The sequence below is a fragment of the Cynocephalus volans genome, chromosome X (genome assembly GCF_027409185.1).
Source record: "Cynocephalus volans isolate mCynVol1 chromosome X, mCynVol1.pri, whole genome shotgun sequence".
Lineage (NCBI taxonomy): Eukaryota > Metazoa > Chordata > Mammalia > Dermoptera > Cynocephalidae > Cynocephalus > Cynocephalus volans.
The window spans coordinates 142,742,049-142,760,062 of NC_084478.1; the positions used below are offsets into that span (position 1 = coordinate 142,742,049).

The window sequence follows — 18,014 nt, forward strand, 5'->3', positions numbered from 1 at the left end:
GTTGGGGCCAGAGCCACCCAAGCACAGGTGGGGGCGCTGGGGCATGACCGAGGGACTGGAAGACGCGGGCTGGGGCCGCCTCCGTCGGGAGCGGTAGGCCCCGCCCCAGCCGCCCCTCCCTTCCCGGGCTCCGCCGGACCACCAGCCCGCCATGGCCGGCTCGACAGCGCCACCTGCCGGACATCTGCCTCCACGTCGCGTGCCAGGGCCCAGGCTCTGGGAGGCTGCGACCACGGGGAGGGGAATTTGCTCGCTCACGCCAGGTCTAGAAGCTTTGGAGCTGGAGGCAACTGCCTCTTTTAGAATATGTGATGGGGTCAGAAAGGTCTGTGACTGTCAGAATAACTTTTTGTCCTGCCTCCCCCCAAAACTTTTATTTTTTATTTCAAAAATAACTTTGAAATGTCAGTGGGGCTGACATTTCCACCACTCAAGTCCTACCCAGGGATGGACGAGGAAATAGTGGTGAGGCAGTCCCTGGAAGGAGGCAGCAGCAAAGGGCAGAAGTTTAGGAGTTGCCTGTGGCATCTGGTGACAGCAAGGCACAGCTGGAAGCAGCCCTGGGCTCCTCATGGGCCCTGTTGTCCAGGGGTGGCTGTAGACATGGGAAAGGAAGTAGCCGTCTGCAGTGTTATATGAGGAGTCAAAAAGCTGTGATAGCTCCCGATTATAGATCATCTTCTCCCTCTCCTCTTGCTTGCCATAGTATAGGACAGAAGTCCCCATAATTAGAACCAGGACTCATCGATTCTTTCAATAAACATTTATTGAGCACCTACTGTGTGTCAGGCACTGTGCTAGGCGCTGGGGATACATCAGTGACTAACACACAGTCCCTGTCCTTGAGGAGCTCACAGTCTGTTGGAGGGAAAACAAACATAAACACATAATTAAGGAACTACAATGTGCTAGATAAGAGGTATATACAAAGTGCTGTGGGAGCCCAGAGGAGGGAGTAACACATCAGCTGCTGGGAGGTGGGGATCGGCTCCTGTGGCTCCTGTCCGTTGACTCCATTAAACCATCGCAAAGGCAGAGATGTTGTCATCCCCACGTGATGCTAGTTAAAGTGAAACTGTCTCCTGAGATTCTCCTCTAGCCCTCACCCATAACTGTATCAGCACAGGTTAGTTTAACAAATTAGCTAGTTTAACACTTTGAGGAGGACAGAAACTGGACAGGGAAATTTCTTTAGGGGCAAAAGATATTCCAAGTAGCAACAAATCTTGAGCGCTAAGGTGAGGGTGTGGGTGGGGGTACCATAAGAGCACTGAGTCAGGGACAGCAGGCCCTGGGCAGTGGGGCACCTGGCGTGAGTGCCTGTGCAGAGGGGAAGTCAGAGGTCACCTACCTCAAAGTTTGGTCCCCATTTCCCAACAGCTCAATCAGTAACCGTTCATGGATGCTCACTATCTGCTGCATGTGTGCCCTGCTCTGTGGGTGGTTCAGTCCCCCCTGCCCCTCAGGAGGTAACACACTAATTGGGGAGACTAAGTAGATACAACTCATTGATGATTTAAGTAACAGTTTGTGATTGTAATAGAGGAGATGTCACAGGCTGTTCCCGATCACTTGCCAAAAGAGTGGCAATAGCAAGAGTTTAAAATAAAGAACTCACTTAAGGAGAGGCTGGTCTGGTGAGGCCGCTTCCGTGAATTGAGTCTCGAGGGATGGACACAATTGGTACTAGCAGGATGGGAAGAGCATTGTGCTTGAGTAGAGCTTAGTAAAGCAAAAGAACAGAGGTGGGGCATTTTGTAGTTTTGTCTTGTTTTTTGGCAGCTGACCAGTACCCTTGGCCATGGTGTTATCAACACCACACTCTAAGCAACAAAACTAGGGGACAGAGCCACCCCTAACCATGCAGCACCTTTGTGCAAATTTATTTTTTAAATGGAGACCCTTTCTTCAAGATGCTTACTTTCAGCCATCAAGAAATTGTCATAATAAACTAACTTTATTAGAAAAAGGCACTTTAATGCCAACTGCTGGACAAATGCAGTATATGGTTGGAGGCAGGGAGGGGGAGAAGAAGAGATGGGGAGAGGATGAGAGCCGGCTTGGCAGCTACCGGCAGGAGAGAGAGAAGAGCAGGCAGGGGAGGGAGTCAGGTCAAGTGGATGGTTTTGTACCGAGGACATGGCAAAGGTCCTGAGGCACTGACTCGCATTAGCCGAACTCGCCAGATAATAGACTTGTCTCTGAGGCGGACATTTCATAGCCTTGTCCCCAAAATGGCAGGAGAGAAGCAAGTTAATTCAAAGAAGGGAGAGGGGAGGGTGGCCGAGGGGTTGACTTTAAGAGAGAACAGGTTGACCCCTCCTTGGAAAGAGAAAAGAGGGAAGCGAGGAGCCAGGAGAGACGGGAGAGCTGCTGTGGGAACTGTGTCTTCTCGGCGAAGTAGGAATCAGGCTTAGGTGTGACAGGTGCAGGTGAGGGGCCGTGGTCCACCCGAGGCTGCTGTTGCCATCGTGGGAGTGGGCTGGCAAGTGTCCGGGGTGGGGGGCAGTGGAGGTGGCTGAGCAGTGGGGACCTCGCGGCGGGCACTCATGCACACAGGGCAGGAATGGGGCAGGCCCAACCTAGGTCACTGCCCGACTAGCCCCAGTGACACCTGACAGCTGGAAAATATCAGGGCAAAAGTAATCAAGAGGGACCCCAGGATGGGGGACGTAGGCCGGGGTGCCAGCGAAGGCTGCTGTCCAGCGGAGGGCTGGTCTCACCCAAACAGCCCAAGCTCAGGGCGCAAACAAACATTCAATGAATTCAGCCCTGGCTGGGAACTGAGTGGCTGGCCTGACTCTGCAGGGGCACTTGGCCTCTGACTAATCCTTCGGCAAAGCCGTCTGGGGCAGCCACGGCTCTAGCCTGCCGGCCTGGTGGCTGTGCTGGGCGAGGAGGCGGCTCCGGAGCAGCGTCTCGGGCTAGCCTGTGGGCGCGGCTCCCCGGCTGAGTGCTCCCTCCTCCCTTCCTGGTTTGATCGCCTCCGGCCTTCTCCTTAGGTGTGTATCTTCCCCAACACGCACGTCCATTGAAGCTCTACACTTGACCTGTTGCAGCTCTGTGACATCTCTCCAGATATGGGGGACCCAACCTTTACCCCATAGGTTCTGAATCTTGGCTTGTACAAAAGGAACTAGAGAATGCTTTGCCTTGAGAAAAAAATCCCCACCCCTGTGGCTGACCCACAGAGAGACACACACCCCCTGAAAACAAGAACTCCCAGCTACACCCCTGTTCTCCCCAAAGAAATGAAGATACAGACCCACAGTATGCACAAATTCATAGAGATATTCACATATGGGGTAGTCCATTCCCTGCGTAGGCCCTGCGCCAGCCCTGGCCAAACTTCTCCCTGCCTCACCTCCCTCCTCACCTCCCTTCCCTCCATCACCGAGTCAGCTCATCATCCTGCCAAGAGCATATCCCCTAGTGCTCTTGAAGGCCATGGTCTGACGCCAGGGATGCTCAAATTGGGCATAGCTTGGCCACTGTGACGCCGGGCAGGGCTGGGGGACAGGCGTGCTGGCATCCTACTGAAACGTCAGGGCAGGTGTGCTACTTAAATCGGTCCTCATCAAAGTGCTGCTCAGCTTCGCCTGGCAGATCGCACTTCTTCTGACCCCTTCGTTTATATTTCATGGGGCTCCATCTTAATAAGGGAAGTGGGGTTGAAAGGGGAGAAGGGGGCCTGGGTTGGAGATCGGGTCAGCCGGCTCCCAGATGTGGGCACGCTAGGCTCAGCCACACACACGGACCCTGAGCCTGAGGACTGCTCGAGTTCAGCCACCGGGGTCAGCCCAACAGTGGGGCGGCTGGGAGGAGAGAAAGTCTGGTTTCCCATAAGGCTCGGATTGTGGGAACCCCATGAAACTATCTGGGTTGGAAGTGGCTGAAGACGAGCCTGATCTCTCAGGAGCTCCCTCAGGGTCTCTTCAGGAACCAGCAGCCCCTCCATGGGGGCCCCAGTCACCATGCCCTGCACATACGAGGGGGACCTCAGTGGCCCCTCCTTGACCCCAGGGACTGCTGTAGTGCCAGAAGTCCTGATGAAGGCAGCAATCACAGTCCCAGGGGGCTGAGAGCTGGGCCCTGCTGGTCCAGCACCTGTGACCGAGGGTGGCCTTGGGTTGGTTGGACGGTTAGCCCCAGCCAGAAGTTGGGGGAGGCCACTGAGAATCAGTGGGGTCCCCGGTGCTGTCACCTGGCCCTCTTGGAAACTGGTGTTCAGGGGGAAGGAGGCCTGCAAAGTGAAGGTGTCCTTGAAGGTCGAAGCAGGTGGAACACTCTGGAGAACGAGCTGGGTCGAAGCAGTAGTACTGGTGGGAGGCCCGTTGGTCAGCACTGCGGTCAGCGGGATCGTCTGCAGGGTCAAGGCCGAGCCTGAGCCCACAGGGGCCACTCCTAGGTGGATGTTGCTGGGCACTGAAGAAGTGCTGGGAAGAAACAGAGAAGAGAGCTGGTTAAGGCAAGAGGCGTCCCCCAACTGGCTAAGGAAGGAGGGCACAAGAGGAACGGAGTGGAAGGTGTTTTCTTTGTTGTTGCTGCTGTAGCTAACATTTATCGCGTACTTAGTATAGGTCAGATGTCATTCGCAGTGATTGGTGTGTGGCATCTCGCTCAATCCTCAAAAGGGCCCAGGAGTTGAATAAGAATATAATGTGATTTAAAGCTCAAGGACACTGAGGCACGGAGAGATTATGGACCTTGCCCCCAGACCACACAGCTAGTGAGCACTAGAGCAGGGACTCACATCTAGCCCTCGTGACCCCAGAGCTCATGGTCCTCGCCATTCCACTCTGCTGCCTCCCCTCCTCAGAAGAGCGCCTCGTGACCCATGCCAGCATAGTAAAGGTACATACACAGAACCCAAAGTCCAACCTTTTCAGGGAAAATTGGAGGCCCCTTAGCGTGGACGAGTAGTAGTGAGAGCTTTCCGGGTAGGCCTGGAGGTCCTGAGGAAGGCAGAGCAGGCATCTCTGTAACATTCTCTGTTGCCTCTTTTCTGGAGTAGAAGAGGCATGGGGGTGGGGGGTGGGGTGCCCAGACATGGAGGCCCTGGTGGCTCTTCGGGGAGCACTCTGATGTGATAGGAATAGCCCAAGCTGGCAGCAGAAGCCCCCCAGGTCAAGTGCTGGCTGTGCCATTATTTTGGTGTGTGACCCCAGGCAAGTCACTTTTCCTCTCTTAGCCAACAAGTGCCCTACTGGCTTCCCAGGGGTTCTGTGAGGATCCCACAAGACCGGAGACACAGCAGAGCCTTGCAAGCAGCTGAAAACTGCCCCCTGACATGGGGTGCAATGGGAAGCCTCGCGATGACTTGGGGGCCTTACCTCACAGCTGTGGTGAGTTTGGCCTGGCTCTCTGGTGGAGAGACAAGCATGGTGGAGGTAGTGGGGATCTCCTCGTCAAGACACAGTCCTAATTCCAGACTCGAAGATGGCTGCAGACCGACATGCTCAACCTTCGGCTTCTCCCAGGGAGAGCCGTCCTTGCCCTGGGGGGCAGCCCTGGACGGGACCCTGGAGTTGGCTCGCCAAGTGGTGCTGGCGGAGGCCATGGAAGAAGTGGAGGCCTGAGTGGGGGCTGCTGTGGCTTCACTGCTCTCGTCCTCATCTTCAATCACCACCAGGTCCTTGGGCATCTCCTTAAACTGGTACACCAGCCTCTGCCCTTCCACTTTGGCCAGGATGCCTCTTTGGTAGTAATACCTGGGGGACAAGGGGCGGGGAGAGGGGAGTTAGCCAGGGACTGCGGGGGAGGCTGTCCCTCTCCATCTCCCCACCACACCACCCTCCAGGGCAGGACGGGCATGAGGCTGAGCTGGCCGGGAAGCCGGCGGGGGCTGGGGCAAGGGGAGGGGCGCGGCCACCTCTTGGACTTGGAAGGCTCTTATGACATTTCTGAGATTTTCCCCCTGAGGACTCAAAAGATCTATGAAAAGGGTTTCCAAATGGCAACCCCCACCCTGCACTGGGACAGAGGACAGGGAGGGAATGAAGGATGGAAGTAGGAACGAGGAGATGGACGGCAGGGGGTCAGCAAGTCCCCTGGCAACCCAAGCCCACCCCCTGCATCTCTGGCTTGCAGAATGTGAAGAAAGCCCTTCTTGGTGATGGGGGACAGGCCGAAAATCCTCTTCCACTATAAAAAGAGAAAAAACTAGGACAGAGATGCAGGAGGCAGGGGATTTTTCCTCCCAGAGGGGGACTGGGAAAGGAGACAGGACAAGCAAATGGGAGAGTTAGGGGCCCCACTTCCTCGAAGTCCCAGCCGGTCTCCGCTGAAGCAGTAGAGACTCCTTGGACAGACAGAAGAGCTTGGTGACTCCCCGGGGCAGGGATGGTGTGTTCCAGCAGCTCCTACCTCAGTGCCCGCCCCATCGTCTCATAGTTCATGTCAGGCTTGTTTTTCTGCTTCCCCCACAGCTTGGACACAGCTTTGGAGTCCACCAGCTTGAAGATGCCCTTCTCTCGCTGGGTCCACTTGATGTACTTGGGACAGGTGTTTCTGTCTTGCAGCAGCGCCAGGAGGAACTCCCACAAATAGATGGTGTTGCCTGCAGAGGGACGGGCGGTGAGGGGCGGCTGGGGGGCCTGGCGGCAGGGAAGGGGCTCCCTCCCTCCTCGCTGCCCCCCAGTCATACCTTTGCCGTCCTTTGATTTCTTCCGAATGGGGACGCTGGGGTCAGTGATAGGTGAGGTACTTCGGTTGCCCTTTGTCTTCCGGACTGTGAGGGAAGGTGGGAGAGCGGGGTGAGGCTGAGGTCCAGGCTCCCGAGAGGGAGGCCCCAGGACCTAGCCAAGCTGGGTGCAACGGGGCCAACGAGGAGGAGCTGGGTCACCAGGGCTGCAGGCCCCAGCTCGCTCTCCACAGCCACAGCCCTCAGGTATCTGCACCCTCATTTTCAGGCCCCAAAGCTAGCACCCCAACATGGCTGCAATGTGCGGAGATGCGGTGCTTGCAAATGAGTCATCTTTGCAAGAACAGAACCTGCCTAGCCTACGTTTTGATATGGGGAGGCAGCCTAAAGGCACCACTGTTGTGCGGGTGAGGGTGGCACTGAGGGTTTGGTGGTGGCGCTGACAAGGCAGTATCAAGCAGCCATCGCCTGAGTAAATCAATAACACCATGGCTTGAGAAAGCCCAAAGTCCTCTCATATATAACCTCGGCTTCGTAAGCTCCACAGAAGGGAGATAAGCACATGGCATCACTGGTATTTTATAGGCGGGTGCTCCAGAGGTCCAGGGACTGGCCAGGGGCCCAAACCTGGTATCCGAACTCCCAGCCTAGGATTCAACCCATGGGGATTGTTGACATTTCTGGAAAAGTTTACACATATGGTGGGCAGACAGGAGCAGCTCGGGAAATGTCAGGCTTCGGGCAGGCTAACCGATGAGGCCAGGTTTTACAGAAGGGAAGCCTATTAGTCCATCCCTGCCTCACCCGAGAGCTGCATCAGCCCTCATGGTCTCCCTGCCCCCCGCCCCCACCAGCCAGCCCCGTGAAGACCCCCCCCCCAGCCTCCTTACTTCTCTTCTTTGATTTCCCAGACTTCTTGGCACTTTCCTCTATGGGGACATTCTCCAGGGAATGCCCCTCCAGGGCATTGGGCTCAGAGGCAGGAAACAGGTAGTTGGGCAGAGTGACGGCTGGCACAGGGTCCGAGTCTGGAAACATTTCCGAGGTGCTCACTGCAAGAAGAAAGGCCTGAGGTGACCGGGGCCCAGCACCAGGCCAAGCATGGCCTCCCAGTGCTCTGGAGAATGGTGGGCTTCTGGGGAGGGCGGGTACTGACAGCCCCAGACACAGGATGCACCTGAGAAGTCCTCATGTGTCTCACACTACGAGCGGAGGAAACATCTGCAGAGCTGTGGGCACGAGCTGGCCCCAATCACAGCTGCCACATTCGTAGCCCACTGCGGCTAGTGGGAAAGTTCCAGGTGGCATTCCACCTTGATTTAGTCATTCAGTCATTTTACAACTCAAAGGGGCCTTAAAAACCATTTAACCCAATTCCTCTGCTTTCCTGATGAGGAAACTGAGACAGACTCTGAGAAGGCAAGTCAGGTGCCCAAGTCACACAGCAAGTCAGTGCCTGGTACATGCAGGCACTCGGTTAAATATTCGTGGAATCCTGGATGAATATCAGAGTCAGGACTAGAAATTTCTTAACTCAGCTTTGGGGCTTTCTTTCCCCCGCCGTATCACAGAAGTTCCCTGGGGAATGGCAGTTGGCGGTGGAGGGGAGGGGGACACCCTCCTGTGGTATTAGGACATCTGCCTGGGAGGGCACTGGGAGGAGCCTGCTTTGGGCACCTTCTGGGTGTTCAGAGCCAGGTAGGCTCAGCAGGGATCTGAGTCCTCTTAGGGCCTGGCCTCCAAGAACAGGGAAGGGATGAAGATGTTCCAAGCCTGGTACGTTTCTAAACCAGTCACACCCTGCATTTCTTAGACTTCCTGGGAGCCAAGCAAAAGAGCAGAAGGGCCTGAACAGTCACCCTGACCAATAGTATTCAGCCTTAAAAAGGAAGGAAATTCTGACATGTGCTATGACATGAACGGACTTTGAGGACATTGTGCTAAGTGAAAGAAGCCAGTCACAAAAAGACAGATACGTGTGACTCCACTCATTCGAGGTACCTAGAGTAGTCACCTTCTTAGAGACAGAAAGGAAAATGGTGGTTACCGGGACTGGGGGGAGGGGGAATGCAGACCTAGTGTTTAATCGAGATAGAACTTCAGTTTTGCAAGATAAGAGTTCCGGAGACGGATGGTGGTGATGGCTGCACAATAATATAAAAGTACTTAATACCACCAAACTGCACGCCTAAAAATGGTTAAGGTGGTAAACTTTGTGTTAATATACATTTTACTGCAATTAAAAACTTGGGAAAAGGGCCGGCCCGTGGCTCACTCGGTAGAGTGTGGTGCTGATAACACCAGCGCCTCAGGTTCGGATCCTATATAGGGATGGCCGGTTTGCTCACTGGTTGAGCGTGGTGCTGACAACACCAAGCCAAGGGTTAAGATCCCCTTATCGGTCATCTTAAAAAAAAAAAAAAAAACTTGGGAAAAAAGTCAAAACAAAAGTCAACCTGGCCATCTCTTCCATTTTTGTGGCGCCCCTGCTGCCCCTCCCATGCCAGTAACAGCTCAAGTATGTTTCCACGTGTGTCGGTGGCTGTGGTACATGTGCACACACACATGCCTGAGAATCCATTACACACGTGATATTTTAAAATGGAATTTTTTGTTACCTTGAGTTAAGGCCCCAGGGTTCAGACTTACAGATCTGCTTCTCATCCAGGATGTTGTTGGGAGATTCGACATTGAGCAAGACTTCAGTGGTTGACATGGTGTGTGAGGTGGCCTCGTTGTTGTCTGGTTCCAGGTTCCATGAAGGGGCCGGGGCGGGAGAGAAGAAAAGTTCCTTCAGGGCTCAGGGCAGGGGGTACAGCTATAATCAGGGCCACAGGATGGTGCTAAGCAGCCACAGGGACCCTGGCCAGAGGTACTAGGGGACAGCCCCACTTCTGATTGTTCCAGCCCATCTCAAAATCCTTAATGGATCCATTAAGATGGTTCCCTCCTTTTGTTGGGGTCCTTGCCCATTCTGCATGGGATCACTAGAAGCTGTTGTGAGCTGCTGCTCCCTGAAGACAGAACCCCTTTCTCCACTAGGTCTTCCCTGCCCAGGAAGGGAACAGACCTGCCAGCAAAAAACTGCCCTCCAGGATCTGATCCTGCGTCATGCACAAGGTCCCGTCCGTTATGATGCCATTGTGAACGTCGTCCAGCTCCAGTCCTGAGTACAGATGCAGTAATTCGGGGTAGGGTACCTGCTCCACGATCACAGCTGGGAACACTGAGGGGTCTTCTAGCTACAGAGAAGACAGGGATCAGGTTCAAAACCCAGCCACACTCACAGGAAGCTCTCCCGACCAGAATCTGGCCCTTCCTGCAGTTTCTCATTCTTGGAGTCCTCGGGCGCTGTCATTTGTACAGGATGACATTGCTCTGGGTCGACCCTTGCTAGGTGATGCTGTAGGGGATTGAACTATGTCCCCCCAAAACTCCCTGAAGCTTGAATTGTGTCCCCAAGTTTTATGTATTAGAAACTTAGCCCCCACTGTGACTGTTAAGAGGGTGGGAAATCCTTTTAAGGTAGTTGAAAGGTGATTAGACTGTAGGACTGTGCAGTAGTGAATGGATTAAAAATGGTGGTCAGGGGCGTGGTTCTGAGGGCTTTAAAAGAAGAGGAGAGTCTGTCTTTCTCTGCTCTCTCTGCTTCCACCACCTTGCAATGTGAGACCCCCCCGGGTCACTGTCGCCACCACCAGATGGACTTTGGACTTCCCAGCCCAGAAACTGTAAGCGATAAATTTCATTTTCTTTATAAATCGCCCAGTTCCAAGTATTTTGTTATAAGCAACACAAAACAGACTAATACAGATGCTTTGAGTGGGTTCTTGATGAATAGAGATGGGTTCACTCTTCACCACCTGCACCCAACCAAAGGCAAGCATTTTGAACTGGTTGTAGTCGTGGGCTGATCCGTGGCCGGGGCTAGAGCTCAGTCTATGAGAAGGGTTAGGTTCCTTCTGAGGCCACTGGGAAAGGATTACTTGATGGCAAGGGTGAGGGGCTCAATCGATGTCAGGTAAGGGGCTCAGCATAGTCAAGGCTGGGGACCCAGTTCATGGCCAGGGTTAGGGGCTCAGACATCTTAGGCATCAGTCTGTGGCAATGACAGTGGAATGAAGACAGAACAGAGGCATTATGGAGGCAGGAAGGTCAGGGCCTGGGTGGGGGAGAGGGATTCAATTTCCTGCTTGATTCAACAGGTACATGGGGATACTGCTCATGTTAAGGGAGAACTCAGGAGGAGGAAGAGCAGGTTTTTGGAGAAAGATAAGAGGTACAGTGTCTGGACATGGTGAATTTGAGGTACCTTTGGGATATCTAAAGTGGAGGTGCCTATCAGGGAGTCAGAAATAAGTGTCCAAGAGCTCCAAAGAGAGCTGGTCATCACTAAATACCTTGGAGTGAATAAATCAGGATGAGAATTCAACCCCTGGAGAACAGAGTTGTTCTGAAAGTAAGTGAGCCTAAATAAAAAAGGAGTATGATCGCAGCTGTTTTTAAAAAAATTCTGTGTAGACAGAAATATATCAGAACGTTAAGAATAGTCATATTTTGGTTGTGGAACTTTGAGTGATTTTTTTCCCTTTTTCTTCTTTTCTGTATTTTCCAAATTTTCTTTCATGAGAATGTTAATTCTTTATTCATGAAGAAAGAATAATAATGATCTGCTCTGTCTGATGTGCCTGAGGGATCCAGAATATAAACTGATAAAAGGCCTTTGGGTTTGGCCACTGGGCAGTCACCCCAGCTAGAGCAATTTCAGGGCAGTGCTGGGGTCCCAGGCCAAGTTACAGTGGATCTCAGAGAGGATGGACTGAGGCAGGAGGTCGGGTGTAGTGATTAAGGCCACAGTGTCCAGAGCTGTGCGGTCCAAGATATAGCCACTAGCCATAGGTGGCTATTTAAATTTAAATGTAAATGAAAAATTTGGAAAAGATTAAAAATTTACTCCAATTGCATTAGCCACATTTCAAGTGCTCCATAGCCACGTGTGATTAATGGCACCATCCTGGACAGCACAATTATAGAACATTTACAGCATTCCAGAAAATTCTATTGGATTCTGCTTATGTACAGCAAGACTGCCTGGGTTTGCAACCAAGCTCTGCTACTTCCTAGCAGTGTGACCTTGGGCAAGTCACTCAACCTTTCTGTGTATCAGTTTCCTCATTTATAAAATTGGGGTAATCATATTATTGACCCCATAGTGTTGATCAGTATGCATAAAGCGCTCAGAACAGGACCTGGTAAAGAGTAAGCACTCATTAAGTGTTAGGTATCAGGGGCTTCTAGGAGACTAGCAACGTTTTATGTCTTAACGTAGGGGGTGAGTACATGGGTGTACATTTTATAGCTATCTATCTATGTACCTACCGACCTGCCTATGATTTATGCAGTCTTTTTGCATTCATGTTACACTAAAAATTGTTTCCTATACTCCAGAAAATGTTGTTCACCAAAAAAATTTAAAAATTCAAAAATTTTGTACCAGCCAGCTGCCAAAAAAAAAAAAAAAAAAATGTTTCCTAAAAAGCATGAAAGGGAGGTGAGATAGTAAAAACAGAGGGTGGAGACTACCCTTGGGAGAAGAAAGGAACTGAGAAGGTGGTATTTTGAAGAGGGGTGCAGAGAAGGGAGGGAAGGTTTTCTTTTAGGGTTAGGGAGACCTGAAGATGTTCTAGATCGTGGACAAAGATCTGGGAGGTCTGAAAGATACCAGTGAGAGAGGAGGTGATTGATGGTTTGAGGGTTTTTTGGTTTTTTTTTTTTTTTTTTGAGGTGTGTCCGTGTTTGTTTTGTGTGTGTGTGTGTGTGTGTGTGTGTGTGTGTGTGTGTGTGTGTGTGTGTGTGTGTGTGTGTGTGTGTGTGTGTGTGTGTGACTGGCCGGTGGGTTTGAGGTCTTGAAGGAGGCAGGAGAGGCCAGATTAAGTACAGGGAGGGGCAGGGAGTTATACTTGGAAGGAAGAGGGACACTTCTTTCTCCCAGGTCAGTGGAAAGGAAATAAGAATAGGGCATGTTATAGATAAAAGGGAGACGGGAGAGAAATTGAGGGTGTCCTTGGTTTCGAGCTTCTCTGTGGATTAGAGGAGAGACTGTCTGCTGAAGGTGGAGGGGTAGGTTGGGTGGTAAGAACAGCTTCTATGAAGAACTGAAACAGTTGCTGAGTGGACTAGAAGCAAGTACAAAATGACAAGTGGCAGTGAGCTTATATTTTTCTTCCCTTCTCACCCGATGCCTTCCAAGAGGCTAGGCACACCAGAGGTGTTCAATAAAGTTGACCAACCTTAGGCAAGAACAGCTGGACAGAAAGTACAACGTGCTCAAAGCCCACTAGGGGGCAGACTTCAGTAAGCTGCTAGAGATTGGACAGTTTTCCATCCTCGGAAGGATTTAGGATAGAGAGCACCCGAGTTAGATCTGGGATGCCCTTAAAGATAATCCACCCGGATCTACTCTTGGCAAAGATGGGGCAGGGGACAGCACTTGCCCAGGTGACACTGTGGCCAAATTGGGATCAGAACCCAGGGCCTCTCACTCTTAATCTTCCACTCCTCTACCGTACCTGGCTGCCTCCTCTTTCTCCAATTTGTGGAAGGAGGAGTGGAGGGCAGTGATGACCGTGCCTGTCCACCATCCAGTGGGTACATCTAAGTGCCCTCTTACCTCAGTGCAGGGCGAAGTATGGAGCACTGGGGAACCGAGTGCCAGAATCCTATTCTATTTTTCAACTTTCTCCCACCAAAAGACTCTCTTTCTAGTTTACCCTGAACACTCAGGTTGAGGCCAGAAAGATGGTCACGGAAGGGCCAACCAGCTGGGCTAGAGACATGAGTTGGAAGATGCCAGGGCTCGGACCCACTCTGCAGTTCCGGCTGGCAGTGCTCACTCCAGCTACGTGTGTCCCGGCAGCGAAAGCGCATCTGACGGTCTGTGCACACCTGCACATCCAGTCCACAATGTGGACCGACTGACAGCTCAGCTGATGTGCTCAGCCACTGTTTGGCTGGCTTGCTGATTGCACGTGAGCAACCAGCTCCCTAAATGACTGCCAGATGGCTATTGACCAGCCACATAAGTGACCAGGTGGCACACAGGCTGGCTGACTGGCAAGTAGGCCAGTGCCCTGAACACAGTAGGTGCTTGGTCAGTATTTGCTGACTGCCTAGCCTCCCCCCCCCCCCCACTCCCGGCTGGCTGCCTACCTGCCTGGGTCTATCTGATCGTCCACACTGGCTGACTGCACTTGGTTCTCTGGGGCCATACCTGGTGGATATCATCCATCCCGTTGCTTGCAAACTCAAAGATCAGGTCACTGGGCTGCAGGGTAACAGCCATGCTGTCCTCTCAGAGAGAGCAGGCTTCGCAGGGCCCTCTGGAGCTGAGAGGCTTTCCTGACGAAGCGATGCTGCTCAGGTACTTTGGAGCCTAAAGCCTCCTCCCTGAGCCACAGTAAAACGGGGGCGTAGAGAGCTGCAGCAGGTGGGGGTCTACGCCAGGCTCAAGGCTGCATGCTGGGCTGGACCAACTGCAGGAGTGACCTGGGGAGAAGGGAGAGAAGGGGCAGTAAGTCACCTTCCTTGAGCTTTGTTGCCGGGACAGCTGGCGAACCAGAGCGACCCTGGCATGCCAGGGCACACTGCCAGGAAAGGGACGGCTGAAAAGGAAGGACAATGGGAGAAAAGGGAAGGGGAAGAAAGGAGGCAGGTAAAGAAAGAAGGAAAAAGAGGAAGTCAACTGAACTGCCTCCAGTGGGAAGTGGCTGAGCCTCCATGCCAGTCCTGGTCACCAGCATCTGCACCCACGCTAGCCCCAAAGACATGCAGCCTTCCTCCCTCCCCTCCCCCTTCCTCTGGAGAAGGTGACAGAGAGAGGGACTTTGGGCTCTCTCCATCCTGAAGACTAATAACCCCCAGGGCATGGCCATGAGGAGAAAGTCAGAGCACCCAGCCTAGCCTCATGGATGTGGCAGGGACAGGAAGAGGAGGGTGTGAGCGGGGACACGTGGGTATACAGAGTGCCCTTCCAGACTCTGCCTGGCTCCAGTTGGAGTTAGTCTCAGTTTACCTTGGGAGTGGGGGCCAGTTAGCTCTGAGGGGCAGCATCTATGGAGGAAGAACGTCTCGCTATGGGGGTTGTGCTGTGTCGAGGCCAGTGGTGGCCCGACCCTGCTCTCAGGGATGGCACTCTCAGGCCAGGCCACGCCTTCACAGAGCTTGGAGACAGAGGGGCAGATGGGCCACATGCCCTGCCTGTTCATCAGCACCCCTGCCCCCACTGCCACCGCCACCTCCCGCTGAGAGGGTGGCCTCTGTGCTGTGTGGGTTTGTGTTCTTAGTTCAGCTTTGCTTTCAGTTTCAAGACTGAACTGTCACCCTGGGAACTTGCAAGGAGAGCCCTGGCTGGGGGAGGGGACGGCAGAGCCTGCCCCATCCTCCAGGCCGGCTCAGGCCCCTTTTGCAGGAAAGCGGCGGGGTCTGCCGCGGCCCACACGCGGCTCTCCTGCCCCGAACGCCCCGTGCGCACCGCGGGCACCTCGGGCGCTCCCACGGCGGGCGTGCTGGCCCCCACTCCTCAGGCCTGGCAGCGGAGTGTCAGCGGCCACACCCAGGCCTGCCTCCCACAGCCCCAGCCCCGCTCCCACCTCCCTCCTGCCAGCCTGCTCTGCTCTGCTCCAACGCCCCTGAACACGGGCTTCTCCACTGCCAGCTCCCACATCTTTGGCCCTTCGGGTTCCGTTTTGAGTGTGTGGATGCGAGTGTGGCTGGGTCGATGACAGCCTGGTTCAGCCACGGGCTCCTGAAGGATGGGGTCCACGCATCCCAATGGGAGTGACACACTTAATCCCACCTCCTCGTCACTCCCTTGGCAATGCCAGGGCGGCAAAACCTTCTCCTGGCCGGAAAGAAATGAGGAACTTCAGAGGGGGCAAAGGGAGGAAAGGGAGGGGGACCACGGTGACCTCCCTGATGACCGCTCTCCCCCACAGGAGACACCCAGGCCTCTCCCACTTCCTTTCCGTTAGCCCACAGGGCTGGCTCCGCCCTCCCCCCACCCCCACCCTCACCCCACACCTTTTCACCCACCCCAACAAGCCTGGAGAGGTCGCTCAGCTCAGCTCAACCTGTCGGGTCTGAGTTCCCTTTGGGTGAATGAGAGACTGAGCCCTGCTAGGGCCACCCGCAGCAGGACTGACGAGAGGCAGCCCTCGCCCCGTTCCAGCTCTCCACCCCCACCCCACCCCTACCCAACCCTACATGTGACCTGCAGGTCTCCTGTCGCCTGCGATGCGAAGTCTCCCAGGGCCATTTGTGCTTGGAAGGTCTGTCTCCCCTAGCCCAGGGCCCACATTCCGCAGCTCCCGCCCTCCCACAGGCCCGGCTGTCTGCCCCCAGGCAACATTCTCATACTAGTCAAATGAAAGGTGATCACTTTCACCTAATCCCACTTTGTCCAAACATGAAACTCCCGTGTCTGCCCCCTCCCCCCAAGGTCATTCCACTATGGCCCGTCCCTCCAGGTTTGCTCATGTCTTTGGCTTCTCTTCACAGGTCAGGATTTCATTTTTGCAAGTTCACTGCTGGTGCTCTGTGCTTGGGGAACTTCCACACACCTTCCTTACCTCCCCCATTAGCCAGTGGCTTCCTTGAAGGTAGGGACAACTGTGTTGGTCATTGATGAAACCTTAGCATCTTGCACCGTGCCTGGTATGTAGCAGACACTCGATTTTTGTCTGGGGAATAAATGAACAGATGGATGGATGGACAGATGGATGGTACTGGTCAGTCACATCTGTGAGGTGTGTTTTCTGGACAGTACATATTCATGTGCACACTAGGCAGGGGTAGGGGTCATGCCCTCTGTCTTACACAAGAATGAGAGAATGTACATACTCTGTGAGGTTACATCTGTATATTTTTGCATTGTTATTTACACAGAAGCACTGTCTGTGTTCGCTGTGGGTGTGCAGACGCAGCGCAGGTATCCTCCAAGTGTGGGGACATGTGTGTGAGAGCCTCTGTGTGTCAAAGGGCTGCCCTGGTCTGGCCAGAAAAGCCGCGAGCTCAGTCGTCGCTTCCTCCTCCCCCAGGCCAGCATGAGCTGCCTTCGTGAGAATGACAAACCCCGAGCCAAAGCTGCCTGAGAGGCTGCGGTGGAGATGGGGGTGGGCTGGGGCAGGGCCGGGTTCTGCTGGCTCTGTGGGGTTGTGCTGCCCAGGGAGAGAATGCCAGCCCTAGAAAAGGCATGTGGCCCCTGGGTCCTTGGGATGAACTCCCCCAAGGTCCGCTCTGCTGGGAGGCGGGGAGGAGGGGCAGCCCAGGCACTGCACTGTGTTGGATGGAAACTTTGGCCAACGCAAAGAGGAGAGGTTTGAAATAGAAGAGATGGTTCCAGTCGCATTCTTTTAAGTGTCTGCATGTTTAGGTATCTAGATTCAGGACTGGGCTGGTGCAGATTCCACTCACCCAGGATTGTGAGGCCATACCCAGCACCCAAGGCTGATCCTCGTGATCGTGTTTGGAAGCGAAGGCGAAGGGGTGTAGGGGGAGGAAGTAACTGTCCTACTCTCTTGGCCAAAGCTAAGAGCCCCCCCCCCCCCCCCGGAACCTTCCAGTCCAGAAAGTTTCCCCCTACCCCTTCAGATGTTTGAGGATTTGAAAGTGAGAGGTAGAGAGGCTCATTTGCATGTGCACTCACTCTCCCCAGCAGAGGAGTGAACCACCCCCCCAAGTCCCTCAAAATAACCTTCCTCTCCCAGGAACCTGAAACCAAAGAAGCCACCACCACAGAAGGCCCGCCCTGCTGGAGGCCGGAGAGGCCCACACCAGGGGCTCCACTCTCCAGTGGCCTTACTGAGCCCTTTGGCTGGGACACAGCTTCAGTGGCCTAGAGCCCTGGATGCTAGCTCAGGGAATTGAGGTGACCGGGAGCCCTCAGTCACCCGTGGTGAATTCCCCCCACCCTGTGCCATCATCGCACAGCTCCCAGCTGGCTCCAAAGTCCGCTCCCTCTCTGGCTCCCAGGGCCTGTTCTATTTGGGCTGAAAGCGAAGCCTTGGTGGGAGCCTATGGCCCCTGGTCACTGGGCATGAGCCTGCCTACCGCAGGAGGCAGCCTGCGCCCCCGCCTGCAAATGCACACACCTCTGGCTCTCTGTGCTTCTGACTGCATTTCAAAACCAAAGCAAAATAGAAGTGGTTTGGGCTGCTCCTGCGTCACCACGACTGGGCCCCATTTGGGCGTATAGACCCTTCCTGAGTCTGTCACTGGAACATATCAGGCTGTGTCCAGCGCCCACCCGTCTGGGCCTCCTCTACAGGAAACAGCCCTGATGGGAAAGCCATGTCCACAGTCTCCACGGAGTGAG

The 18,014-nt window shown here is 54.0% G+C and overlaps 1 protein-coding gene across 1 annotated transcript; it reads right to left on the reverse strand.

The window, feature by feature from the left end:
• Window positions 1–3,431: 3,431 nt before the first annotated feature.
• Window positions 3,432–13,985, reverse strand: ELF4 (E74 like ETS transcription factor 4). Its single transcript, XM_063084213.1, has 8 exons — window positions 13,914–13,985; window positions 9,714–9,885; window positions 9,293–9,385; window positions 7,534–7,695; window positions 6,647–6,730; window positions 6,367–6,559; window positions 5,334–5,711; window positions 3,432–4,436 (listed from the first exon to the last, which is right to left on the reverse strand). The coding sequence occupies exons 1-8, from the start codon at window positions 13,983–13,985 to the stop codon at window positions 3,632–3,634; spliced, it is 1,959 nt and encodes a 652-aa protein (XP_062940283.1). The 3' UTR covers window positions 3,432–3,631.
• Window positions 13,986–18,014: the final 4,029 nt, after the last annotated feature.

Coding starts and splice junctions, on each gene's coding strand:
- ELF4 (XM_063084213.1), bottom strand. CDS start 13,985: ATGGCTGTTACCCTGCAGCCCAGTGACCTGATCTTTGAGTTTGCAAGC. Junction 7,696..9,292: donor CCTGGATGAGAAGCAGATCT/GTAAGTCTGAAC, acceptor TTCTTCTTGCAG/TGAGCACCTCGGAAATGTTT. Junction 4,437..5,333: donor AAACTCACCACAGCTGTGAG/GTAAGGCCCCCA, acceptor GTTTCTTCCCAG/CACTTCTTCAGTGCCCAGCA.